Source organism: Pollachius pollachius (assembly GCF_949987615.1).
Source record: "Pollachius pollachius genome assembly, chromosome: 7".
NCBI lineage: Eukaryota > Metazoa > Chordata > Actinopteri > Gadiformes > Gadidae > Pollachius > Pollachius pollachius.
In genome coordinates this window covers 11,546,761-11,574,715 of record NC_136940.1, presented here as the reverse complement: position 1 = coordinate 11,574,715, position 27,955 = coordinate 11,546,761, and the positions used below count along the sequence as shown (strand labels likewise).

General features: G+C 43.8%; 1 protein-coding gene across 2 annotated transcripts in view; it reads right to left on the bottom strand.

Moving 5' to 3' along the window:
- Nucleotides 1–27,955, bottom strand: part of raver2 (ribonucleoprotein, PTB-binding 2) — a 102,306-nt gene that overhangs the window by 34,168 nt on the left and 40,183 nt on the right. For both annotated transcript variants that reach the window (XM_079739977.1, XM_079739978.1), the window contains exons 3-4: nt 6,768–7,075; nt 5,193–5,357 (exon numbers count right to left, since the gene is read on the bottom strand). In XM_079739977.1, the coding sequence (XP_079596103.1) occupies nt 5,193–5,357; nt 6,768–7,075 (473 nt within the window). The remainder of the gene's footprint in view (nt 1–5,192; nt 5,358–6,767; nt 7,076–27,955) is intronic.

Here is a 27,955-nt window from a genome sequence, read left to right as displayed (position 1 = left end):
TTTCTGGGATATCTGTTCGGGGCTCTAGGATACAAATTATAAACCTATGGGCATGTTTTGAACAACCGTCATTCACGTGATAGAAGTCTTTTTTTGAGTTGAAAGGAAGAACACAAGATTATTTTTATTTATTTTTTAAATAAAATGCATTTTTTATTTTCTTTAATGTAGTGATCTGGGGTGTTCAAGCGATCTGATTGGCTGTTTTTTTTCGAGAGATCTGATTGGCTGTGATTTTCGAGCGATGTGATTGGCTGTTTTTTTCGAGCGATTTGATGGCTGGGGTTTTCAAACGGTCTGATTGACTTTGATTTTTGAGCGATAGGACTGGCTGGGGATTTCAATACAGCTCACTGCATCGATAATATCATACAGTGAGTGAGCTCACTGTTTGGACAGCATACAAGTGTGAATGGCTACATTGCAGCACCAAGAATGCTAATGGACCTTGGGTACTATGAAAGGCGCTATATATAAGTTATTATTATTATTAATCTGGATTTCAATGGGACTGTAATGCAATAATAACTCTGTGTGTGTGTGTGTGTGTGTGTGTGTGTGTGTGTGCACGCCCATCATGCCGTCCATGCTGAGATGGGAGTAGTGAGAATTCCACCAAACTACACTAAATTCAGCCTGCACAACCGTCGTAATTGCCGCCGTTAATGCAAACAGATGCATATTGCTTCTGAAAACGATCTTGATAATGTGTTTACTGTTGATGATCAAAACAGCGCACAAACAAGCCTTATCAAGCGGTAGGATCTACAAACAAAAGTGTGCAACACCTGTGCAACACCTGACGGGAGTAGATCTCCAGTCTGTGGATTTTACTGCCTACAACAATCAACTTTCAGATCAACAGTGGATTACTTTCCAGGCGAAAGAAAGGGCCTTCAGAGAAACGCTGGACACAAAGAGACTGCATGAGAAAAATCAGTTCACCTGTTTGCCGGATCCAGCTAAGCTCAAGGTTTGAACTCATTTCACTTTTGAATGTTGTATACTTCAAGAATGGGATTTTCTCCGTTGAAATTCACGGCAGGAGACCTCTCGGACTTCCACTTTTAAAATACACGTGCAGAGTTTTAAAAAAGCTCCCACGGGTTACACTCTACCCTTCTGACACGATTGCTGCTGTCTTAACTGCATGGATTGAGGCGCTTCATTAGAGACGTAATACAACCGCAGCTAAGACCTCAGACCTCCTGTGCAAAAAAGGTGGGCTGCAATAAATTGGCTTATCTATGGCAACATCGCAGAAAGAGAGCTATTAAAATCATTCAGAATAACAGCAAGTATCCTGAAACACCCCCATGTCCCATCAACATCCATGAAGTTCAGTCATATTACTCTGATATATGCCAAGGCAGCACCCTAATTGACGACACTCCCATACCTTTCACAGAGGATGAGTTGAGAAACGTCTTGGACAGTCTGCCTCTCAATAAGTCCAGTGGTAGTGATTGAGTCACGCATTAGACATTGAAATCCACACACTTAAAAGAAACACTTCTGCCTATCTTCAACACTTGTCTCATTAATAGATGCATTCCTGAATCATGGAAAGTAGCACTAATTCATAGAACACCCAAGAAAGATAATTTGACCCCAGCACTTGGAGGGATATTTCCCTGCTACCAACAATTTACAAAGTGTTCATGAAATTCGTTCTTAGTTGTATCCTTCCTTGGTGGATGCAAACATCTTGTCCACCAAGCAAAAAGCCTATATAGAGAGGCAAGGGTCAACGAACATGTGGTTTGATTAAAAACAGCCATAGATTATTTCCATTCAGTTTTTTTGGACTTCCGCGACGCGTTCGGAATGCTCCCACATATCATGATAAGGGCTCTGGAGGAAATACACCTGCCCCAAATATACACCGATATAATCAAAGGCGTGTATAAAAGCTCCTTTATCCAGGTCATTTGCAGAGTCCAGCTCACAGAACTGAACAAATACCCTTGCGCCTTGGCATTAAGACCGGTTGTCCGTGGAGCGCAGTGAACTTCATTTTAGCCATTGACCGGTGGCTGGATTTGACGTCCCTCCCCACCGACGCACTGCGTCCGTGCACCCCATCTGAAATCATCTCCCCAAACCCTGTGCAAGCATTCGCTGACGATGTGCAAATGTCAACACGTCAGGAGAACATCATGCATAATATGCTGTGCAAGATGGACGTCTTCCTTGAGTGCTCGGGTCTCGAAGTTAAGGAGTCTAAATGCGCAGTGCTTTGTGAAAAGTGGAACGGTGGAAACAGGTGGTACCGGACAAAATCCGACCGTGACCCACAATTCAAAATGAATGGACAACAAGTACATGAAATAATACCTGAATACACCACAAGGTTGCAAAAAATGTACACATCCCCCTTGCCGCTGTTTATGAAAATAGATGCAATCAGACAGATAGCTTTATCAAAAGTGCAACACTTAATCACCAATGTGCATATATCATGAAAGGTTTTGCAGGACTTAAACAACAAAACTGTTAAGACAGTGAGAGGATGGCTTGGTCTGAACAGTCATTCAACCCGCGACGTGATTCATCACAGCAGAAGTGAGGGGGGCTTAGGAATTCCAGACTTAGAGTGGACTTACATCGCCACTAGGCTGTCACATTTATTAAACATGCTTAACAATGACGAAAGCGAGAATTGGAACCCAGCTTTCTAGGCTTGTGTAAGAAAGAGTATGGCAAACTGGACACTCATGCCGCCGGTTTTAGATCTGACTGGCCTGATCTCAATGATCTCTGTAACTGGGCTGGTGTTGGGTTGCATTGGTTTGGAGTTGATACCACACACGTTACATCCATGAAATAATGATTAAGGATAAAAACATCACTGTGACCGCAACAGCACTGGAAGACGGTCTTCGCTACTCAGTTCCACCTGGCGACAGCCACGCGTCTCGCTGTCAATCAAACATCAGCAGCGTCAGAGACATTGGAGGGGACTCAAACTTCAAGCAAAGCTAGCCTGTATCCTTTGTGCAGACCACTCCATATCACATATCATTTTTCACAATTCTTCTATTGATGAAGACATACACATTTTTACAGTCAAAGCGAGGCTTCAGGTATCCCTAACAAAGTTAAACCTGTCAATCTGGTACCCTCGTTCCCACTCACATTATGTATACATCATGGACAAGAGCAAAAAATCGAATCCATGTCACACATATTAAACGGCTGCCATTTTTACAAAGGACTATATGTATCCAGGTATGATAGAATTGTGGACATTATATCAAAGATTTTGCCATCCTTATTTTCTCGAACAGTGTCAATGCATATAAATTGTGTTGTTAGACAACAAATGTTTTTCAGGTGCTTTGCAGAAACGTCTGTGTACTCTAATTTAAGTGCCACCAGGCCTGATATTACGATCATTGATGAGAACAATAGAAATGTATTCATTCTGGAGATTGATTCAAGTCTAGAGGAGGCTTACTTAACAAAGCTGGTAAAATATCCCCCTCTTGGTCAAAAAATATCTTGCCTATAAATTTCAATATCTGGTAAAATACTGTTCAATATCCTCCATTATTGGAAGTCACCACATTTGGAGGAGAAGGTGTTGTGTGTACCCATAATCTGCTGTTTGAACTGTCATCCTACCCTCAGTGCTGGATCATGCCTGAGCAATGTTTTGTATCTGTATCATTTATGTCCTTATGTACATTTATTATGAATTGCAGACATAAATAAAGAAGTTAAAATGTGTGTGTGTTTGTGTGTGTGTGTGTGTGAAATCAAGAGAACTCATGCATGACAGACTTTAGCCGAGGGGGCAGGAAGTTAACTGAAACTGTTAACTGATGCTGGTTGATGTCATGACCTGCTCCCCAGCCAGTTCAAATCACTCCCCACCAGGGCAGACCATAAGATGAATGTTGTGCGTGCGTGCGTGCGGAATGAACATCAGCTGTCTGAGCACAGATGCGAGGTCATGACGGGCCTGTAACAGAGAAAAGGTACACTTGAGCCGTCAAACTGACAAGACTTATAAGATATCTTGGAACAGGAATCAGAATGAGCTAAAAAGTGTGTGAGTGTGTACGTATCACACATCCTTTCATCATTCAGTTATCCATTCAACCACACATCCATCCTTCCACTCCACACATCCACATTTCATCCATCCACACATATCTGTCCACCTCTGCCTTGTGCAGCTTGACATTCTTAAACTGCTTCCTTGTGGTGGAGTTCATCCCCCACTACCTCCATCAGACCTGACCTTGGTGAAGCTCTCTCTCCCACCGATGATGATGATGGGTGGCGTTCTTAACCCCTTACCCCCCCCTCCCACTCCACACACCTACACGCCGGTGAGTCATCGACAAATCACCGGGTATGGCCCTGCTAGAGGAGATAGGCCCCGGGGTCCTTGCAAAGGAATGAAAGCAGTCTCTTGCGATGGGGGGGGTGTCGAAGTAGGTTTACATAAGAGACATGCTATGAAGAAAAGGAGCCACCGCTAGTGATATCATCGCTGCACTGCCAGGGTGACTGAGTAAAAGCCTATCTGACGCTCTCCGCTTGTTATGAACACTGACATAAGAGCCCTGGCTGGGTTGTGTGGGCTGAGGCAGCCCTTTACCTGAAGCCAGAGAACACAGTGTGCTTAGGCATCCAGAAGGATGCACACACACACACACACACACACACACACACACACACACACACACACACACACAACGTTGGGCCATAGGCTAAAGAGTGCAGAGCTCCGCAACAGCGAAGCAGCATGAGTTATACGCCCACAATGCATCATGGGAGCTGGCAGATGTGGGTCTATTGATTTGTGCGTGGGAGTGGGGCAGAGAGGTTGGGCTAAAACGGGAATGGCAGTAGATGACTTACGGTGAGAGAGTGATTGCCCGGCAGGCGTGTGTGGGTTGATGGAGGCATGGAGAGGATTCAGGGTAGAAGGGAAAAGCGTTGGAAAAACACACTGGTTGGAAATATTACAAAAGAAGACGACGGGCACAACTGAAGAGCAGTTTTGTGCTAAAGGGCGCAGAGTCGGGAGGGTGCGAGTGCGGACACATCGATTACACGTTATCTCGAAGACGGGCCACAAATCTGTGATTCTCGTTAACTTTATTGCAAAGCTGATGCAAAATAAAATACAATACGGATGTGATTTACAAAGTGTTTTACACACACACCACACTCACCTGGCAGAAGACAGGTTTGTAGGTGTCAGAGAAGAGCTGGGTCAGTTCCTCAGAGTCACACAGGTCCAGTGGGAGCTTGTCCACACACAGACACCGGGAGTGGAGCTGCTGTTCCTGGATCAGCTGGTTCACGTCCATCCATTGCACCATCAGAGACCGGTCGCCCTGCACATTCAAGGACCAGCCCACTCAGCTTGTTGCTTTGGGTTCCATTTGTATCAATGTCATAAGTCCGACTTTCAATCTTGCCCGTATCGGTGTGGTGGTCAGTATCCTAGTAATAAGATTATTAATATTATCATTCACCTCCTACAGATCAGCGTTTTTGTACCTAGACTCAATCCCTTATGATAATGTGAATTGCATGCTGGCTCTAAATATAAGCCCTCTACAAGAAAGGCTGCATGACTCTGAATGAGCCTGTACACTGGGCTGTTTCACTATTGATTTAGACCTTTGTTTCCTTGCAAGTTCTGGCAACACATGGCTTGACGATTGACAATTGACAGACGCATACAGATTACAACATAGTTAAAATAGAATCCTTTAGCGAGGACTATATAAATACTAAATAAGAGTTTTTTACCAAGTATTACCAGGAATATTGAATGAATTGCACCGGCATAAAAGTCCTCCTAAATACTATCTATTTATCTATCTATCTATCTAGTCTATTTCCATTTGCATCCAGGAGTTCATGACCCGCTTGCCTTGTATTCGTTTAACACCGCTAGTATTTTACTCTGATTGTTTTTTATAAAATTCAATGGATCTCCAGCCTCCAGGGTGCTCTTCCCTCTTTTTCACTAATACCCTTTTAGTCTTCCCTATTTCTCACTACTTCTCTGTTATTCTCCTCTCTTTCTCACTACTACTCTGTTAGTCTTCCCTCTCTCTCACTACTACTCTGTTAGTCTTCCCTCTCTCTCACTACTACTCTGTTAGTCTTCCCTCTCTCTCACTACTACTCTGTTAGTCTTCCCTCTCTCTCACTACTACTCTGTTAGTCTTCCCTCTCTCTCACTACTACTCTGTTAGTCTTCCCTCTCTCTCACTACTACTCTGTTAGTCTTCCCTCTCTCTCACTACTACGCTGTTAGTCTTCCCTCTCTCTCACTACTACTATGTTAGTCTTCCCTCTCTCTCACTACTACTCTTTGCATCACCAGCTTGTTGAACATCTTCACGTAATTCAACCAAATTAAACAATGGTTGCAACCATCCTGATTCTACACTACTATCCTCATCTCATCTCGTTTCTAATTTGATTTGTAAAGCACCCAAATACACAAGATGCCAGTTCAAGTATGGCTTTAGACGAGGCCTTGCAAATATATCAATGGAAGGACAACAATTATTGCTGGGAGTCATATAAGTGCGCGGAGAACATCGAAGACTGCTCCCTAGTATCATTTGGACAAGATAAGAAGAACCTGTGGGTGAAGTTTTATTAAATAAGGTTTTATATAGGAATTGGCAATCTCTCTGACCTTCACTCATAACCACATCCGCTCAACAACTCATCACCCCCTCCCCACCGCCACCGTTCTGGAGATCTCGATGCGAGAGCGGTACCTGCGGCCGGCCTAGCAGCTCTGAGCGTGCGCGGGATGCCGAGTCCTTCTTCATGTACTCCACGAAGCCGTAGCCCTTTGAGTGCCCCGTCAGCTCGCTGTACACCAGGAAGCAGCGCTCGATGTTGCCGTAGGCGCGCACCAGCTCCTCGAACTGCTGGCCGGTGAAGGCGTGCGGCAGGTTGGCTAGGCAGAGCAGCGAGTCAGTGGGCTGCAGTGCCACGCTGATGCAGCGGCCGCGCACCGTGCTGTGGTGGAGGGAGCGGATGGCATCCTGAGCCTGGGTTCCATTCAGCAAAGTCACAAAGGCTGGAGGAGACGAGGATGAAGGATGCAGGAGACAAGGAGAAGAGGACGAGGGAGACAAGGATACAGGGGCGGAGGACAGAGGATGGAGGAGGAGACAAGGAAACGAGGACGGAGGAGAAGAGGACGTAGATCGGGGGCGGAGGAACCAAGGAAATGAGGACAAGGGGATGGAGGACACGAGGACGAAGGACGCAGGATGAAGGAGACAATGAGACAAGGACAAAGAGAATATGGTGGATAAAAAGGGGACAGGGGGAAAAAACAGAGCAAAACAGCAAAGAAAAACAAGGAGGCACATGTTGGGATGCACAGAAAAAAACATATAGAAGCAAGGAGTGACAGGTGGCGTGTATGGAAAATAAAGACATATGACAAAACAAACGAAACAATAACAAAGAGATAATCAAAGCACAGAGACAGAGACACAAATAGAGATGCCGGTGGACAGACAAACAAACATACACACAGACGTATACATAGAGAGAAAGACAAGACATTAGCTCAATTGTAGGGAGCCACTGTCTAGAATGTAATCCACATTGATATACACACAGAAGATAAGCACAATTTATCTTATTTAAAAGATACTGACACGTCTCACCGTTGTCTAGAGCAGTGGTTCTCAAACAGTTTTTACTAATGCACCCCCTCCAAGATATAGAACCCTTTACACCAGCACAAAACCTTATATTAATAAAGCCTTTCACATCACTTCCCGGGATGATGGAGTGTGTTGGAGCTTTTGTAAATCAATCCAATTACCGACAACTTTGTCTTGTTTCTTTCTAAGCTTTTTCTTTCAGAAAAACAAGGATAATCCTTATTTTTAGATCATTGATATTCCAAGTACCCCCTGCAACCCTTTGAAGTCCCCTTTTGGGTATGAGTATCCCCATTTGAGAAACACTGCAACAGGAAGTAATCCACATTGATATACACACAGAGAATATGATCAATTTAGCTGACTTAAAAGCAACTGACAGATCTCTCTCTCTTTTTCAAAGGGTCACACGGACGCCTGGTAAATCTTGTTTAGTGTCAAATGATCCAACGACAGGCGCTGCATTGACTCATAATAGCCTCACGTTATGCTTTTGAATTGCCAGCAAAGATTACTGGATCGGGGATTCCTGTTTCTGTCAGGCCCAATTACACCATCATCCATGCGCACGCACACGCACACACACACACACACACACACACACACACACACACACACACACGAGCAGAAGTCATTAGAGGCAATGGGCTACAGTCTGAGTAGTCCAGTCATTTTAAGCTAAAATGGGGGTCAACCTTGAACAAATTGTAACAGAAGCAAACTCAACAACAACAGTTGAACTTGTGCAACTTTCAATCACTCGCTGGGCATGTCAGCTGCGGTCAATCAGTGCAGTTCTTGACACATTGTCTGCCATTTTGGAGTGCCTTTCTGCTATTAGATCCCCTATAGCTGTTGGTCTCAGAGCAAAGCTCTATAAGTTCTCAGCAGTTTATGCACTACTGATGTTTCAGTCACTTCTGTCTGTAACCGAAGGACTCCACAAGCTCCTTCAGAAAGAGACTTTAGACCTGGCAGAAGCTTTCATCTGCAAACAAGCAGTGTGTGACACACTTAAGGGCAAACGCACAGATGCATTTGCCACAGAGATTTATGAGAGAACCAAAGCCCTGTGCCACACCCACAGTATCCCTGAACAAGGTGCCAGGACAAGGCATAAACAGAGGAAAATGGATGATTTTGTGCTGGAGACAACTGCAGGTGCACGCACTGAATTGAACAACTCAGACACATTGAAAAGAGAGTTACTTTTCCCTTGTGTGGATAGGATGTTTGGTGAGCTTGAGCAAAGATTTTGCAGTGTAGATGCAGGGCTACTAAGAGGCATACAGGTATGCAGTCCTAAGTCTGAGAACTTCTTGAGTGAATCACACTTGAATGAACTTGCAAAACACTACAGCATTGACCTGAAAACAGAGGAGGTTCTGGTGGCCAGAAACTTTCTTGCCCGGAAAACAGAGGCTGGATGTTTACCCAAAGATATGTTGACTGTGCACAACCTCCTTGATTCAGACATGTTTCCCTCTCTGAAGTCAACCATCCAAGTTGCCCTAACAGTGCCTGTAAGCAGCTGCTCGTGTAAAAGGTCCTTTAGTGCACTGCGTCGGCTGCACTCCTGGCTACGTCAAACAATGGGTCAGAAAAGACTTCACAGTCTTGCAGTCATGTCAATTGAAAAAGAGGAGCTTCAGCACCTAAATCACAATAGAGTGATAAGACGCCTTTGCCACCCTTAAAAACAGACGACATTCTTTGATGCTTCCACCCACCAAGTAACTGCCAATTGTAGCCATGTTATTTGATGTTAAATGATGTACTTTCTGAGAACACAGTGCTCTTTTTTTTGCATACAGTTTTGGCTAATACATGTGGGCTCTTAATGAATAAGAAGCATTGGTTAAATACGGCACTGTAACTATGTGGATTTTTTTCTTTTTGTTGCTGTTGTTAATGCTGTAAACATACAGTACTTCCTGTGTTTGTTGTTGTACTGTGTTAAAAATGTAATGGTGGCTTAAAACATTTGCACAGTAAAGTATCTCTGTTAAATCTGTCCAAAACTTGCAATTCCTCAGTTTTTGTTAGCTGTTTGTGAAATTAAACGTTCGCTCACATTCTGTGCATCTCCTGGGGGCTAAGCCCCCCCTGTCCTTAAAACCTAGTGACGCCCCTGGATATCACCATGAAAATGTATTATTTGATTACTTACATCAAGACAAATTTCTGGACAACGGCGAAAGCTTAGTTTATTGAAGAAAAAAGTTTGCTATCCTTCTTGGACATCCTACATTGTTGCTCTTTGTTTAATGTGTCGAATTCATAGTTTTCATTTAATTTATTAGCAGGCTACACTGTGCAGGCCTGCTATGTCAGGATGCTGGCGAAGCTGCCGCGGCTATCGCCATCAAATCCTGCCCTACCATACTGTCGGTGGTGGAAACGCGAGCCGCACCTAACCGTACTTCACCTAACCGCACCTAATCGTAACGAAGCTAAACACACCGGTGGCACTCGGTGGAAACGAGCCATAACACCTCAAGGGAACAGCAGCATGCAAAGAGATGGCCGGGAGGGAAAAAGTGTGAACTGGACATGTGGTAGCCCTGCACTCATGGCGATATCTAACAAGTAAGTAAATACATGTGTCAAATATACAATGTCCCATACATTGTTGAAGTATTCTCTCCTTGTGAGTAATACCAATTGCTGAGAGATGGTCACCTTTCAACAGGTCAAAAAACATTTATCTGTGAGATACTTCAACAACCTTTTTGGCAAATTTTCTGATTCAACTTTTTCTTTTTTTGATGATCTTTCTCTCTTTCGCCCCCTCCCCCCCCCCCCTTCTCTCATCTAAGGACAGTTTTCCATTTCATACTTTCATAATACAGCAAAGAGTGTCTGAGCAAGAGAAAGGGCAATTTCTCTTGCTCAATGAACACAATGGTGCCAGATTGCCAAATGAATCAAAAACAATACTAAGAAAGAAAGAAAGAAAGAGCGAACGAAAGAGGAAAAGAAAGAAAGAACAAAAGAACAAAAGAAGCTAAGGCAGGCCTAATTATTGGCCTGTGTTGGGGAACGTTCCCGATCCCTCTGTGGCCATCAAGTGTGCGTTGGCAAACAGGAATGGGGAAACGAAATATGCAGCTGAAATCAGCTCAGCGGAAGCAATTCTGCTGTCAGGTTGGCTGTTTGAAAGCGCTAATTAAAAAGCAGAGGGGCGGTGGAGATTACAGCAGGCAACATATCGTAATGACGTGAAGTCGAGAGCGCGCCTCCCGTGTCGGGGCCCCACTGCTTCATCCCGGCTCCGGGGACCACTGGTCCCATGCAAAAGCCCTTTGCAGGGAGGTAAACAAGGCTCCTTATTGGAGTTATTAGCGGTCGTACGAAACCGTTAGAACCCTATTGTAATCGTTAGTATTATTATTATTATTATTACTAGAGTTTCGGCGCCCGCGCTGCGTGCGCTCAACCTCTAGTTGTAATTAAACCCATAGCAATAATGTGAAAACCCCAGTCGAGAATGTAACAAATTTCTGAGCGCATAATATAATAACATTTTGCCTATAATGTTACAACGTATAATGTTTTGGTTAACCTATCACGTAATGAAGCAAGCATTATAATTTCCTCCTTACATTATGAAGCAAGCATAAACATTTTCTACTTACAAGCCGTTTCCACACATTTTTACCGAATTTGTATATCAGGAGATTCGACCCTGAGGATGATTCACAATTAATATTTTATATGCGGACATCGATGTCGCTTAGACCTCAGTAGAATCAACGGGGGGTTTCGGGGGGGTGGGATATTATGTAGGGTCTAAGTCCGCAAGAGGCGGGATTAGTGTGGCCGCTGTCACTGTAGTTTGTTTTGATTTGATCATAGACAAAATGGAGGCAGAACGGGCAGAACTCATCGCGATCATCTTAAATGTTGCTAAAAGGATGCATCATATATTCCGTTGCATCCACAAAATCCGAAGCATCGATCGATGAAAGATTGGAACATTAGTAAGAGACAAATAGAAGAAACGACGAAGAAGAAAGGCGTCATGAACGACGTTACTGGAGAAGAAAGTCGTTCTGGTTAGAGAGCGTATTTTTTGGTTCATTTCACATATAACTATGACATGGACAAATGTAGTTAATTTCTGTGTTAAACAGAGAAAAGAGGGAGTAGGTGGACGGGACCCTATAATGTTCAGCTGACTGTTGTCAGTAATAATAATAAAGAAAACATTTTCTATACACGTGCAGCTGTGAACTAATTTATTGTAATTTATTGTATGATGTGTACTTTTAGGGTTATGATAAGACCTATCTTTTAGCGTTCACCACAAATGACTCCTAAAGCAGTGCCAACATTTAAATATTTTTTAACCATCCAGCGAACAAAAGGCTGATTTTCATTAAGGGGGCCCCTCAATGACATGCAGAAGCGTCATGAACACTGAAGTGGTATGAGAAATACCGACTTTCTACTCCTCATTCACATATAAGGTAATTTACATTTCCTATGGAAAAAATACTACCTCAGGGGTAGTATTATTCAAGATATTTTCAGGGTGCAAATGTTGGATATTTTGGTCACACATACGGCCCATCAGGAGAATATCAGGACTTACACGTGTGTCTGTGTGTGCGTGCGTGTGCGTGTGTGTGTGTATTCAGTGTTTATGTGCGTGCGGTGTATGTGTGAGTTTGCGTGTGCTGTGTGTGAGCTGCAACCCGCTTGACATGCATGTGTGTGCGTATGTGTGTGCGGTGTGTGTGTATGCAGCGTCCTGCGCTGCTTGTCTTGAAACGTCTGAGTCAGTGCGCGCGTGTGTGCGCGTGTGCGGGTGTGTGTGCATGCGTGCGTGCGTGTGTGCGTGCATGCTGCAGGCTGCTTGGCACATGCACTCTGACCAACTTGAGTAACTTGTGCGAAAGGCCTGCTATTATATATTAGTGTGATTATTATTATATTATTATTTCTCTTTTTTACAAATACTTATCTCAAAAACGACCTGGCCAAAGGTATGGCAGGCTTGTAGAACTAGTAAAATGAGTTAGGGATAACAAGGATGGGCCAGAATGAACAATAGGTGGTGCTATAACAAGCCTTTGAAGTGCAACATACTCAACAGGCTGCCATTTCCACTAGGAAAGTACAATATGCATGAAACTTGTTATACATGCACCATTTGTCATGATGAACAACCCCAACACTGCAACTGATTTGGTGCCGGAAACGGTCAAAGCTGCAAACTCGGCACACATGTACAAGGTGACTGTGGGACTATATGGTGTGAAATTCATAGCAATACGGCCAAAGACGGCAGAGATATACATTTTAAAGTGAAATGTATATGTATGAATGATTTTTTTTTTAAATATATTAAAACAGCTCTAGCATTGCGTCAAAAACACTTAGGCTCGGCTGTCAATATGGCTACTAAGAGGAGATTCCATAGTATACCCATGCCAAATTTGAAGTCTATATCTGAAAATAAATTTGGATGCATTTGATTTGATGATTTTCTGCCGTCCTTCGTAACACTCAGCAAGTAGTCTGGTAACTTATCAACCCCGGCATACTCGGTTGGTAAGCGACATCAACGTCTTTGGCAGACTACTTCTCTGCTGATCAACACTACGAATGCTGGTAATAAATACATTTTAAAAAGACACACCGTGTGAAGTTATTTTTTCGTTTTGGCAAGTAGCCGTGTAATAAGCGAATAATGTATAGAACTTTGCCGGTCATTATCGAAATTAAGCCTTATTTTCCCGATAATGACCGGCGTTCTATACATTATCCCTTACATATTTATACGAATAAGATAGAAACAAAGACAGCTTATATGTGGAAAGCAGGGCAGGAATTTCACCGCCGGCCACGACGGCCATAGCCGTCGTTGCACCTCTATCTGGCTGTAATGCCCTTCTAAAAATTGTATGCCCATCGGCCACTGTGGCCTTGGTGCCCCGCGTTCTGTCCGTTATGTTTTTTCTTTTCCCCTGCCTCTCTGCCCCAAGTGCGACCCAGCCACTGAATGTTAGTACATGTACTTGATTGGTCAACACAACAGTAACGTTATTGACAAGTGGGACCAAAAAAATGCAAAAGCTTTTTGCTGCATTCTGAAATAATACTGCTTAGGATCAGTAAGTGACGCCTCCGCCAGTGTTGCCAGATTGGGCCAGATTTCCCGCCCAACAACAATGGCGTCCCCCATGATGGCAAAGGGAGGGTTATTGTCATATTGAAATAATCACATTATAATGTGTAATTAAAATATATATACTACTTATGGGAAATTCTAATCTTACAGACAATAATACAGTTTTAACATTTAACAAAATTCAACAAATTCACTCAACTTATTTTCCTTTTGAAAAGTGGAAAATTATTATTGCAAAAGGGCTCTTCAAGATGCAGGTAAAAACTGCAAAACAATGAACAATTTCTCTAGAAGTGTTACACTGTTCATTAAAAAGGCGTCAATGCTTTTACAAATGGTTTTGTCTAAAATATTGCCCCGCTGCAGGCCAGGTGGCCTTGACCCTAAAATCACGAAATTCCAGGCCTTGGTGGCAAGAATAGTTTAATAATATTAATATTCAGGTCCCCATTTCGTCAGAGACACAAAATGCTCCTTCAAGAAACGAAATGCATCTCCTAACAAGGATACTTTTTGACCCGTTTCCTCCTGTACCACTCTGAGCTTGGGACTACCTGAGTTGAACATAAAGACCAGCTCTTCCGTTCCACTCGGGTTCCTTATCAAATGTGCTTATCTCGCCTGTCCTTGCATTCATCCCTCACCACTCTCTTTCCCACACAAAAGGTGCACACACTGGTGCAAACAAACAATAGTACGGAGATGTTGCATCCGAATTCCTTTGAATTTCGGGCGAAGATTCTAGCCGTGATTAAAGCCCCAAACACAAGGTAGACAAATAGCAGCAGAGCACACAAACACTAGCACACACTGAAGTGTACAACTGTGCGTGTTTGTGTGAGTGCCTAAGTGTGTGTGTGTGTGTGCTTACGTATGCCTATATGTGTGTGCGTGCTTCTGCACTTGCGTGCGTGTGTGTGTGTTTTCAGAGTTCGGTGTTTCCCCCAGGAAATGTCTTAGTGAATTTGGTCACGGCTAAAACTTGCGTTCTGTGTAGATATAGAGCTCCAGGACTGTAACACAAGTGTTGTAGGCCTACACTTCTTTATTTGGATAACCGTTCTGCTGTTGGTGTTATAGCGCATAACACGTCAGACTCTCGTCTCTGCTATTTCCACAACGAGACTCGTAGTGGGGGTTATCTCAGCCTTGGTTGAGAAGGAATTGGGGGAAAGGAACTTTGGCTTTGACTCCCTGAAGTACATGAACAAGACATGGAGGAGGAAGGGATTGTTGCCTGCGATTCTTTCCCGCTTGAGCCCCGCTTCCCACTGCCCGCTGCCGAGGGACCACCGCCTCAGCGTTGCCCGCTGTCCGCTTCAGGAGGCGGTGGTGCCTAAGCGCTGCCAGCTGCCGAGGCAGCGAGGCTCCGGCGGGAGAAAATTGTGGTCAACAATCGCGGGCAACAATCCCTTTCTCCTCCATGTCGTCATTCAGTCTACTTCAGATTGATGTGGACGTGGAAGAACCAGAGACGTCGGAGAACCCGACACAGTCATTTGACATCCGTAATATCGCCTGGAGGCGCACACAGCTTTTTGCCGTGATAATATATATTATATGATATACAGTCAGATCCATAAATATTGGGACATCGACACAATTCTAATCTTTTTGGCTCTATACACCACCACAATGAATTTGAAATGAAATGAACAAGATGTGCTTTAACTGCAGACTTTCAGCTTTAATTTGAGGATATTAACATCCAAATCAGGTGAACGGTGTAGGAATAACAACAGTTTGTATGTGCGTCCCACTTTTTAAGGGACCAAAAGTAATGGGACAAATTAACAATCATAAATCAAACTTTCACTTTTTAATACTTGGTTGCAAATCCTTTGCAGTCAATTACAGCCTGAAGTCTGGAACGCATAGACATCCCCAGACGCTGGGTTTCATCCCTGGTGATGCTCTGCCAGGCCTCTACTGCAACTGTCTTCAGTTCCTGCTTGTTCTTGGGGCACTATCCCTTCAGTTTCGTCTTCAGCAAGTGAAATGCATGCTCAATCAGATTCAGGTCAGGTGATTGACTTGGCCATTGCATAACATTCCACTTCTTTGCCTTAAAAAACTCTTTGGTTGCTTTCGCAGTATGCTTCGGGTCATTGTCCATCTGCACTGTGAAGTGCCGTCCAATGAGTTCTGAAACATTTGGCTGAATATGAACAGATAATATTGCCCGAAACACTTCAGAATTCATCCTGCTGCTTTTGTCAGCAGCCACCTCATCAATAAATACAAGGGAACCAGTTCCATTGGCAGCCATACATGCCCACGCCATGACACTACCACCACCATGCTTCACTGATGAGGTGGTAAACTTTGGATCATGAGCAGTTCCTTTCCTTCTCCATACTCTTCTCTTCCCATCACTCTGGTTCAAGTTGATCTTTGTCTCATCTGTCCATAGGATGTTGTTCCAGAACTGTGAAGGCTTTTTTAGATGTTGTTTGGCAAACTCTAATCTGGCCTTCCTGTTTTTGAGGCTCACCAATGGTTTACATCTTGTGGTGAACCTTCTGTATTCACTCTGGTGAAGTCTTCTCTTGATTTGACCTACCTCCTGGAGAGTGTTCTTGATCTGGCCAACTGTTGTGAAGGGTGTTTTCTTCACCAGGGAAAGAATTCTTCGGTCATCCAACACAGTTGTTTTCTGTGGTCTTCCGGGTCTTTTGGTGTTGCTGAGCTCACCGGTGAGTTCTTTCCTTTTAAGAATGTTCCGAACAGTTGATTTGGCCACACCTAATGTTTTTGCTATCTCTCTGATGGGTTTGTTTTGATTTTTCAGCCTAATGATGGCTTGCTTCACTGATAGTGACAGCTCTTTGGATCTCATGTCTTGTCGTGGTGCAGAGAGCCAAAAAGTAGAATTGTGTCGATGTCCCAATATTTATGGACCTGACTGTAGATATCTATGTATAATATGATAATATTTTGGTATAGAGCTCCAGGACTCCCGAATATTTACAGAACACGGCCAAAGGCTGTGTGCGCCTCACCATTGCGATACATCCACTGTAAACAGCGCATGGTTCCGTGGCCACATGCTGCTCAGGGCCACACCCCCACCCTCCTCCTTGACCCGCCTCTCTCCTCCTCATTTGCATTAAAGCTACAGACACCGAAACGGTGCGTTTGGGGAAAGCTCAATGTGCGACTGGCTCGTAGTGGCTGTAATTTTGCACCACGGCTGAATTTCGGGAACGTCTTCAAATACTGTGTTAGGGGTCCACTAATATCTTTATTAAAGCATCCATAAAGTAGCATGCCATGGGACCTTTAAAAAAGCTTTATTGGCACGACTATTGTTGTAAACAGTATTACCAATGCATTATCTATATTTTTTGTACCTTATCGAAGTATGTTTTCTTTCCCTACTTGAGATCTACTGCTAAATGCACCTTATGATCGAAGAAACAAAATACAAATAGCTGCCACTTCGCCTCTAGTACTTGGCAGTGCACATAGCAAGACAGACAGAACTCCTAAAGGTTGCAAAGGACAATCGGAAAGTATGTCAACAGCCACCTGGGGGGGAAGACCAGACATACATCATAAAGGACACACATTTCTTGCACGCTAGACATTTGTGTTTTGTATTTCAATTCTTGTGATGTGCATATCACTTGTTTGTGCTCAAAAATAGCCCCTGCCTATTTAAAGCACATCGCAATATTATCGCAATACATGTTGTGGAAAAAGTTATCCTAATAATTATATCACTAATGTTTTATCAGTTGCTTTATTACTTGTTCATTTAATAAGCCTTTGTATCAATTCCCCTTGCTACCTCCCTTCCTCACTCCAATTCAAAGGTGTTATGTCAGTTAACATTTGTATCTGTAGACAAGAAGTCTGAAGGCCCTATCTTGCACCCAGCACAATTGACTTTCAACATCGAGGCACATATCGTGGCTAATTTGCATCCGGCGCAAATTATACATGGTGATCTTACAGATCGATTTTGCAATTGCGCTACTGACCGAAAAGATCCGTAGAGAAAAAAAGAGCCGTAGCGGATAGCGCAGTTGGTGTTTTTATTTTGACCTGCCTAGGCAGGTCGGAACTGTTACATAAGCTTACACACACGTAGGCTGCACACAGCACAAACATGCAAACAATTAGCCTAATTTAAATATTATGATGTCAAATATTGTTCATATGTGTGAAACTGCATAGAAATAGCATGTGGATTGTGGATTTTTGTTTTTTCCATAGGGGCTGCATGAATGAACACTGTAGTAGGCTATGCCATTCGTTAAAATAATAACAATAACAATAATAAACTCGAGAAAAGTATATCCCAGCCTTCCAAAACAAAATCTTGTTTTAGGGTAACGTTGGTTAAATTATTTGGAAAGAACAGCTGATACAGCGGTAATAAGTTGTACTTTTAAATCAATGCATCTGTAAACACCGTACAGCAAACACATTATCTTGACACAGACATCGTGTACAAGTCCATAACTTTTAGGATTAATAGGTGCTGAATGTAGTAGGAAAGATCTTCTTCTCAGTGCTAGCCCGAAGGATGACCAACTACGTGCTAAAAAACGGCTATAACGACACCAACTGCCAGAAGCCAGGAGTCCCAGGTTTCCCAGGATGTGTAGAGCACTCCACAATGATCTGGGACCAGATCCAGAAGGCCAAGCGGGAGAAGATCGACCTGCATGTCGTCTGGCTCGACCTTGCCAATGCTTATGGATCAGTCCCACATAAGCTGATCAACTACGCCAGGGGTGCCCAATACGTCGATCGCGATCGACTGGTCGATCGCAGGGCCAATGAGAGTAGCTCACAGAACTCGCCAAGAAAAACAAAAAAACGGTTTTCAGAAAAGCAATTCATCCAATCATTTAATGATATTAAAATGTGCCCGCTGATTGACGTGTAGACAGGCCAGTCTGCTTGTTGCTAAAAAGTTTGTTACACCATTACCATAACAACCAGACAAGCGCCAATCGCCGCTTTCCTTTTACCGCTGCATTTACGTTTGCTCGATTCTCTGTGTAGTAGCCTACGAAATATGATTCGGAAATGAATGAGGGAGGTAAAGAAATTAAAAAATCGAAGACTTACCATTTCCATCAAGAATGGGAAGAGGACTTCTTATTCACGATGTCACACTCAAAGTGTGTCTGTCTTATCTGTCGATCCAGCATTGCACTTCCAAAGAAGGGGAATGTAGAGAGACATTTTCGAATGGTTCATCGAACCTTTGATACGGACTTTCCTCCAAGCAGTGAATTGAGAAAGAGAAAGGTGAGGGAGTTGAAGTCTCAGCTTCTTGGACAGCAGTCTCTTTTTACTCGGCCAACATCGAAAGCCAAGGCCGCAACAGAGGCATCGTTCCGGGTGAGTCGCACGATTGTTAGGCACAAAAAGTGTTTCCAGGATGGAGTTATGGTGAAGGAAGCCTTCATTGAAGCATCAGATGCGTTATTTAAAGAATTAAAAAACAAAACGGAAATAATGTCTGCAGTCAAAGCTGTTCAATTGACAAGAAATACAGTGACCAGGCGATGCGAAATGATGGGCGACAACTTAGTACAGCAGCTTGCTAAGGACATTGACTGTTGCGAGTGCTTCTCGCTACAGATGGACGAGTCTACCGACATCACAGACAAAGCCCAGTTGTGCATTTATATTCGAATGGTTCATGATATGACTGCAAAAGAGGAACTTTTAACAGTTTTGCATATGAACGCACACACACGGGGGGAGGACATTTTTCAGATTTTCAAAACCTTTATCGACAAGACTAAGATTCCAGTGTGCAAGTTGGTGTCTATCACGACGGACGGGGCGCCTGCCATGGTAGGCTGCCGTAATGGATTTGTTGCCAAATGCCGAGAGGATGAAGCGTTTCCTGACTTTCTAAGTTACCATTGTATCATACACCAACAAGCGTTGTGTGCGAAAATGTTGAACATGAAGGAGATCATGGACGTAGCAACAAAAGTGGCCTGTTCTATCCGTGCAAAATCTCTCCAAAGACGACTCTTCCGCTTGCAGCTTGAGGAGGCTGACAGTGACCACACGGAGCTACTCCTTCACACAGACGTAAGGTGGTTGAGTAGGGGGAAATTCCTTCAACGATTTCGCGATCTCCTTCCCGAGATAAAGCAGTTCCTTCAGGAGAAAAAACATGCAGAATACGAGCAACTTAATGATGATCGTTGGTTGCTTGATTTGGCATTTTTAACTGATGTGTCAAACATGCTCAATGAGCTAAACGTGGAATTACAGGGCAAAGAGAAACTCGTGATCAATATGATAAGCACAGTGAACGCCTTCAAGGGAAAACTTAAACTGCTTTCTTCAAAGATCCAACGCCATGATCTGGGAAACTTTAGCAACCTTGCATCTGAGCTGAATAATCAAGAAAAGGACTCAACGGAGTTTGACAGTGCATGTTATGCAAAACAGATCGACACCGTCCTGTCAGACTTTGACAGGAGATTTCAAGACTTCGCTCTACTCAAGCCAGTTGCTACGTTCATGTGCTTCCCTTTTCGGGAGGATGCTGAGATCGATGTCCTCGCTTCCAAAATCTCAACAATGTTTCAGCTCAGTTCTGCTGAAGTTGAGGATGAGATCTTGACACTGCAAGCAGACATTAACCTGAAGGCCAGGGCCAATGAACAGTTCTGGAGTTTGCTCACAGAAGAAAAGTATCCCAACATGAGAAAATGTGCAACATCTCTGACTGCAATGTTTGGATCTACGTACTTGTGCGAGTCAGCCTTTTCACATATGAAAATTATAAAATCCAAATACCGCTCCACCCTGACCGACAATCATTTGGAGGCGTGTCTAAGACTGACTATCAGTAGCTATTGCCCGGACTATGCATCCCTTGTGGACTCCATCCAATGCAAGTCATCATCTGAATAAGGTAACCTACTGACCACTGATGTGAACATGCCCCTGTGTATGCAAAAAAAAAAAAGACTACATGCATAAAGTTAATTGTCTGAAAGTTTCAATGTTTGAACAGTGAATTGTAGTTTCCTAGTGTTAAAAAAGTGTCCTAGTGTTATTTGATCATAAATGTAGGCCTACTGAATTTTATTGGCAATGTAATGTGAACCTGCCACATGAAAAAAAAAAAATGGCTACATGCAATGTACACATAAAGTTAATAGTACACATAAAGTTAAAGTTAATGAAAGTTTCAGTTTGAACAGTGAGAGTTAGAGCGTGTACTGTGGGCCAAATGCCACTATCTATGTATGTATGTTAAAAGAAAATCCTAAATAAAAAAAAGTTACATTTCAATGTGTGGATTTTTTTAATAATAAATGTAGGCTACTAAATTGTACGGGCAATGTATTGTCGCTGTGTATGAAATCACATGCTGATTAGTAGCCTCTATTGTGGATGTTACTGTTGTTATTTCCAGGGTTGGTATGGAAATTAAACTCAATCGTAAAATAATTAAACTTGTCATTTTGTGAAATAGCCCGTATGACACTGTGTGTTCGTTTTGGTATTGTAAATTTAAAAAAGACAATGTGCGTAAAAGATAGTGTGCGTAGTTAGTAGATCATTCTGACCCAGACACTTAAAAGGTAGATCACCATTCAGAAAAGTGTGGGCACCCCTGAACTACGCCATGGTATTCTTCCGCATGCACACCTGCATCAAGAACTTGGTAGCACAGTACTTCAGCGATCTGCAGATATGTTTTTCTCTCCAGGATTTCACAACAGGGTGGCAGCAGCTCGAAGTAGGAATCACTATGGGGTGTGCCATTTCTCCAATACTATTTGTAGCAGCCTTTGAAATAATCCACATCGGCGAAAGACAAATGGTTGGGGGGATAAAACTACCAACTGGTCAGAGGCTACCCCCACTGAGGAGCTACATGGATGATGTCACCAGCCTCCTTCAGGAAGCAGCATGCACATCAAGACTGCTGAAAAGGATGGATGAGTTGATGTCGTGGGCAAGAATGAAGATCAAGCCCTCCAAATCTCGTAGCCTGTCACTCAGAAGAGGAGTCAGAAATGACAGCACCATCTTTTTCGGTGGAGGAGAAAGAATCCCACTCCTATCTGAGTAACCCATTAAAAGCCTGGGGAGGCAGTACACTGCAGAGCTGTCTGATAAACAGATGGAGGAAAACCCTCATGAAGCAGCTCTCTGACGGCCTGACAAGGATCGACCAAAGCCAACTCCCTGGGAAGTATAAGGTCTGGTGCAACCAGTTTACAATTTACAGGAGGGTAATGTGGCCCCTGAAAATGATAGAGATCCCCTCATCGACCGCAAGTAAGATGGATGGAAAAGCCAATTCATTCATCCGAAAGTGGTTCGGGCTGCCACGGTGCCTATCTGAAACCGGTCTCTTCATGAGGAACACACTTCAGCTGCCAGTGCAGTCCATAAGTTTGGGCTACATGCAGGAGAAGACCAGACTGGTTCTCGAGCTAAGGGAGTCCACAGACCAGTCTGTAAGGAACGCAAATGCCAAGGTTCCAACCGGCCGCAAGTGGAATGGCCAATCTGAGGTTGACCAAGCTGTCGGTCGGCTGCAACACCGGGAGATCGTGGGCAGAGTCCAGGCAGGAAGAGCAGGGCTAGGATGGGGAGAGGCGCCACGCTTCTGGTCAAAGGCCAACCGTAATGAGAGGAAGGAGATGGTGGTGGCAGAGGTGACGAGGATGGAGTAAGATCGCTACAAGGTCAAGGCTGTGTCACAGGCCGACAAGGAAGCTGGACAACCTGGGAGGGAGTTGTTAACCGGAACATCAGTTGGTCAGACCTGTGGAAGATTCCACAGGCAAGACTTCCTCATTTGCTCAACCTACAACACGCTTCCCTGTCCTCGGAACCTTCACCAGTGGTTTGGGAACGAAGAATGCTGCTCACTCTGCAATGCCCCCAACGCAAGCCTCCTGCACATCTTATCAGGCTGCAAGATCGCGCTTTTACAGGGGCGCTACAGATGGCGCCACGACCAGGTCCTGAGAAAGCTAGCCGAAGTGCTGGAGGTGTGTCGACAGGGTAACAAAGAACTACCATCAGCAGGGGGACCACACCAGCTTTGTCTCAGAAGAAGGGGTAAGGAGAAATAAGGCCAACAGAAACATCAAGGCCCTTCTCCCCCGACCAGGAGTGGAACATGAGGGTTGACCTCGACAGGCAGCTCCGGTTCCCCACAGAGATCACCACCACATCTCTCCGAACAGACATAGTTGTGTGGTCAACCAAGGCAAGATCTGTGCACCTCATCGAGCTCACAGTACCACAGGAGGGAGGGATTGAGGCCGCCTTCGAACGAAAGAAGGCCAAGTACTCAGAGCTGGCTGCTGAGTGCCGGGAGGCTGGCTGGAAGGCTGCCATCTACCCAGTGGAGGTTGGATGCCGTGGGTTTCTGGGGTTGTCAACCATACGCCTCTTGAGGGATGCAGGAGTGACCGGAGGAAGGCTAAAGAGGGCAACAAAGGACCTGGCAGAGGAGGCTGAGAAAGGGAGCTTTTGGCTCTGGCTGAGGAGGAAGGATAGGTGTTGGGGAAAGAACACCTAACCCCAGACAACAGCAGCAGGGGAGAACAACTATCAGCTGCAGGGGGTGACAGGGAGACGTCCCTGTCACTGCTCCGCCACCGGAGACGTTCCAGAATTAAAGGAGCGAAACGTTGGTGAATGGTGGTTTCTGGCTGATGACCCTGCAGCTGAACCATGGACATCGGCGGAGGTGCGACAAGCAGAAATGCCCAGCAGGCAATAACATCTTCCTGTACATTTACTGACACAGACATTGTGTACAAGCCCATAACTTTTAGGATTAATGAGTATTCGATCGTGTGAGTAACGGAACAGGACATTAAAAGACCCTGGCGCGCGTTTGTGAAATAATCTGTTTAAGCAAACTATACACGTAATGCATAATACAGTCCATGGCAACGTATATTAACGGGGGGACACATGCATATTATGAATACAAGTCGATAACAATAATGTATACAATACTGGTAGCAAACGATGTTCGTTAATGTATTGCCGCATATACTTAAATAGACCCACAGTTGCGGCCACAGAACCGCATATCATGTATGTGTTAAGTTCTCTTTGCCTAAATTTAAATGACGACTCAGTGTTTCTGAAGTTGTAGAAGAAAACGCTATTCAATGAGTGAATTAGGCAATATTATTTGGCCATAAACTGAGCAATTTGAAGTTTGAAATTCATGTGGTCATTCACCTGTCTCAGAGGAGGTGCAAACGCGCTGTCAAAATATCAACTTGTCAGGTTCAAACGCGCTCATGGCTCTTAAATGGGATGGGAGATGGCATTCTCATTGGTTTATTGCATGTCAGGCCCAAATACACCTACGGGTATTCAGACCAATCCATTTCAGATTTGCGTCAGGCGCAAGAGTAATTTATCTGCCGGTATAATAGCAACAGCACCAGAGATCCGCCCACAAAGCTACTTGCGTTTCTCACTTGCGTTTCAGACTGGGCCCTGACACTGCAGCACGCACGCATGCACAAATTTCCCTTGCGTGTGTATTGTCAAATCCAAAAAATCATACATATAATAATCGAATGCAACTAATTAACTGAAAATATATTAAACAAGTAACATGCTAGAACCTATAGTACATAGACCATAACATATTACTCTGTTAGAAGATCAAATAATATAAATTAAGCCAAGTGATAAAATAGATCATAAATACACAATAATTATAAGAATAGTATTATTCATTTTACAATCTTAGTGATTACATGAGAACCTAAAAGGATAAAGGGGGAGCGAGAGAAAGGCATGCTTCATAGAGGGAAGCCAATACTGGAGTGGAGCACTTATCCCCCTTTTTCTCTTCTCACCATTCAGCCAACCACTCATCCGCCCACCGTCTCCCCTCCTCTCTCTGTCTCTGTCTCTCTCTTTCGGCCAACCCTCCCCCTCTCAGCCACCTACTCAATCAGCCAATCTCCCTCTCCCCTTCTCCCTCTCTCTCTCAACCTCCCACTCACACACCCACAGTCTCCTTCTCTCTCTCGCACTCTTCCTCTCTCAGCCATCTACTGATTTAGCCACCCACTCATACACCCACAGCCTCCCTCTCCCCCTCTCTTTATCTCTCTCTCTCTCTCTCTCTCTCTCTCTCACTCAGCCACCGACTCATACATCCACTCTCAGCCACCAACTCAAACATCCACTGTCTCCCTCTCTCTCTCTCTCTCTCTCTCTCTCTCAGCCAGAAATGTATTGACCACAGCCAGACTTCTGTTCCCTCATCGTTTCATAATGAAACAATAACGTAGCCATTCAATTCATGTTGTCATTCAAAATGCCTGCTGACCAGCCTTTAGCAAACAGCAGTATCACTCTTCATCCCACTCCTTGATTCTCACCCTTCCACATCAACACCAGTCCACCATTCCACAACGGCAAAAATGCCCAACAGCGAATACAGATCCATAACATTGTAGAGCGAGTAGCGCTCTACAATGCAGTTATTCATATTGTTACGCTCTACAGTCACATTGGTCTTAGGTTTATTATTACATTTGGTATAGGCTACATTACACACACACACACACACACACACACACACACACACACACACACACACACACACACACACACACACACACACACACACACACACACAAACACACAATGAAAACTCTACATCAATTAGCTGTATTAAAGCGGATTCTCTGAGTATCAATCACTTCACATGTGCCCCTTATCAGGCACCATGGGTCCTGATGAATGATGTATCAAATGTATTACTATTCATTAATAATAATAATTAATATTATTATTTTAACTAATCTATATCTCATTACATCTTGATTTTTCAATCATCAGACAGTGATTAACAAACCTCCAAAGTGACAAGGAGCGCATGCAAACATCTATCCATAGCTTGGCGTAAAAAGCCGTCTCTAACCAGTGAGAAGCACCACCTTGTCTGTTGTTGATTAAACCAAGCAAACACACTTTTTGTATGAATATCCTGCACATACATTTATACAAGTGATGTTTGCATCAACGCATGCTCAGTGCCTACCCGACTATCTAATATGAAACCAATTAAGCAAAACATGAAGAACAAAGCGCAGGGGAAACAAAACAAAACGAAGCGCATCAATGTGAAGCACACTTGTCGTTCACTCTGCTAAATGTCACAGCATGAATACATTAGGCAGAGTGCAAACGGAGGTGCTGAACGAGCTCCTGTGATGACAAAAAAAGAAAAGAAACATAAAGGCTGCTTATCCTCCTGTGTGCTGATGAAAAATACTGGGAACCCTTTAAGAGGAGTGTATAGTTTCTGTCTTGTGTGCGGACAGTCCAGGCACGTCCATGGCGTTTTCAGACGTGCGCGACAGGCGACAAAACGCTTCGTGAACCGTAGGGACGTGCTCGCGCAGTTCACACGGCGACCATCAATTTGTTGGCAGTGAGGCCTGGATATAGCGGCTATAGGCACATTCAACGTTTTTACACTGCCAAATATGCCCAAATATAAACAAGTGGTCAGCAAAAGAAAGAACATGTTGGCGTTTTTGCACTTGTAAAAGGTGATTTGTAGCCTAAACTCAGTGTTTTGTAGCCTAAACTCAGATATATACTCATTCTTGCAGTTGAAACCCTGCAAGAATATAGGGCTACTAAACCCTTATACATTACTTAAAGATGCAATTAGAAGTGTTCTCCAGTAGGGAGCGCTTGACAAAATTCCAGTAGAAGGAAATTATACGTGAGCACCCTGTTTCCAGGGGGTCACATTAATGGTGTGTTCCAGCTCATCTTACAGAAACACAAACATTTGTTGTGTTTCTGTGTTTTGTCTCACGCCACGAATGGCAGAAGCAGGCTGTCTTGTTTGCTAAATTAGCCTCTTTAGCAAACCGGCTTGAAAACAAACATTTATATTGAATTGCATGCAACAAGACCGGATTAAAGCAGAAATGTATACAAGTGTATAAGAGCATTTAAAACCGACATTAAAACGACCAACGTGGTACAAATGGAAAGAAAATACATCTCAACTCATTCACTATGGGCGCAGCCATCTTTGTTTATCACGTCATCCGGTAAACTTCACTGCACTCGGTCTACTCTCAGAATTACGAGAGATGAAGATAAAAAGGGGTGTGCCTCTGTGAAATGCTGCAAGAAAGCTGGGAGATTTCCCCACTTCCAACTCGGAAGCCTGATGTCCGAGGCATCTGGATCACACCATGAGCCGTAACACCTGGCAGACGGCAGGTATTCAGCACAAGAACAGAGAAACTCCCGGTACAAAAAACATTAAAACCTTGATTAATCAAGTCATAAATATTCCTATGGTGTTAATTTGGTGTCATTTTATTGGGACCTGAACTGTGAAATTAGGAGATAGCTCCTCACTGTCCTGTGATGACAAAAAAAGAAAATAAACATAAAGGCTGCTTATCCTCCTGTGTGCTGATGAAAAATACTGGGAACCCTTTAAGAGGAGTGTATAGTTTCTGTCTTGTGTGCGGACAGTCCAGGCACGTCCATGGCGTTTTCAGAGGTGCGCGACAGGCGACAAAACGCTTCGTGAACCGTAGGGACGTGCTCGCGCAGTTCACACGGCGACCATCAATTTGTTGGCAGTGAGGCCTGGATATAGCGGCTATAGGCACATTCAACGTTTTTACACTGCCAAATATGCCCAAATATAAACAAGTGGTCAGCAAAAGAAAGAACATGTTGGCGTTTTTGCACTTGTAAAAGGTGTTTTGTAGCCTAAACTCAGTGTTTTGTAGCCTAAACTCAGATATATACTCATTCTTGCAGTTGAAACCCTGCAAGAATATAGGGCTACTAAACCCTTATACATTACTTAAAGATGCAATTAGAAGTGTTCTCCAGTAGGGAGCGCTTGACAAAATTCCAGTAGAAGGAAATTATACGTGAGCACCCTGTTTCCAGGGGGTCACATTAATGGTGTGTTCCAGCTCATCTTACAGAAACACAAACATTTGTTGTGTTTCTGTGTTTTGTCTCACGCCACGAATGGCAGAAGCAGGCTGTCTTGTTTGCTAAATTAGCCTCTTTAGCAAACCGGCTTGAAAACAAACATTTATATTGAATTGCATGCAACAAGACCGGATTAAAGCAGAAATGTATA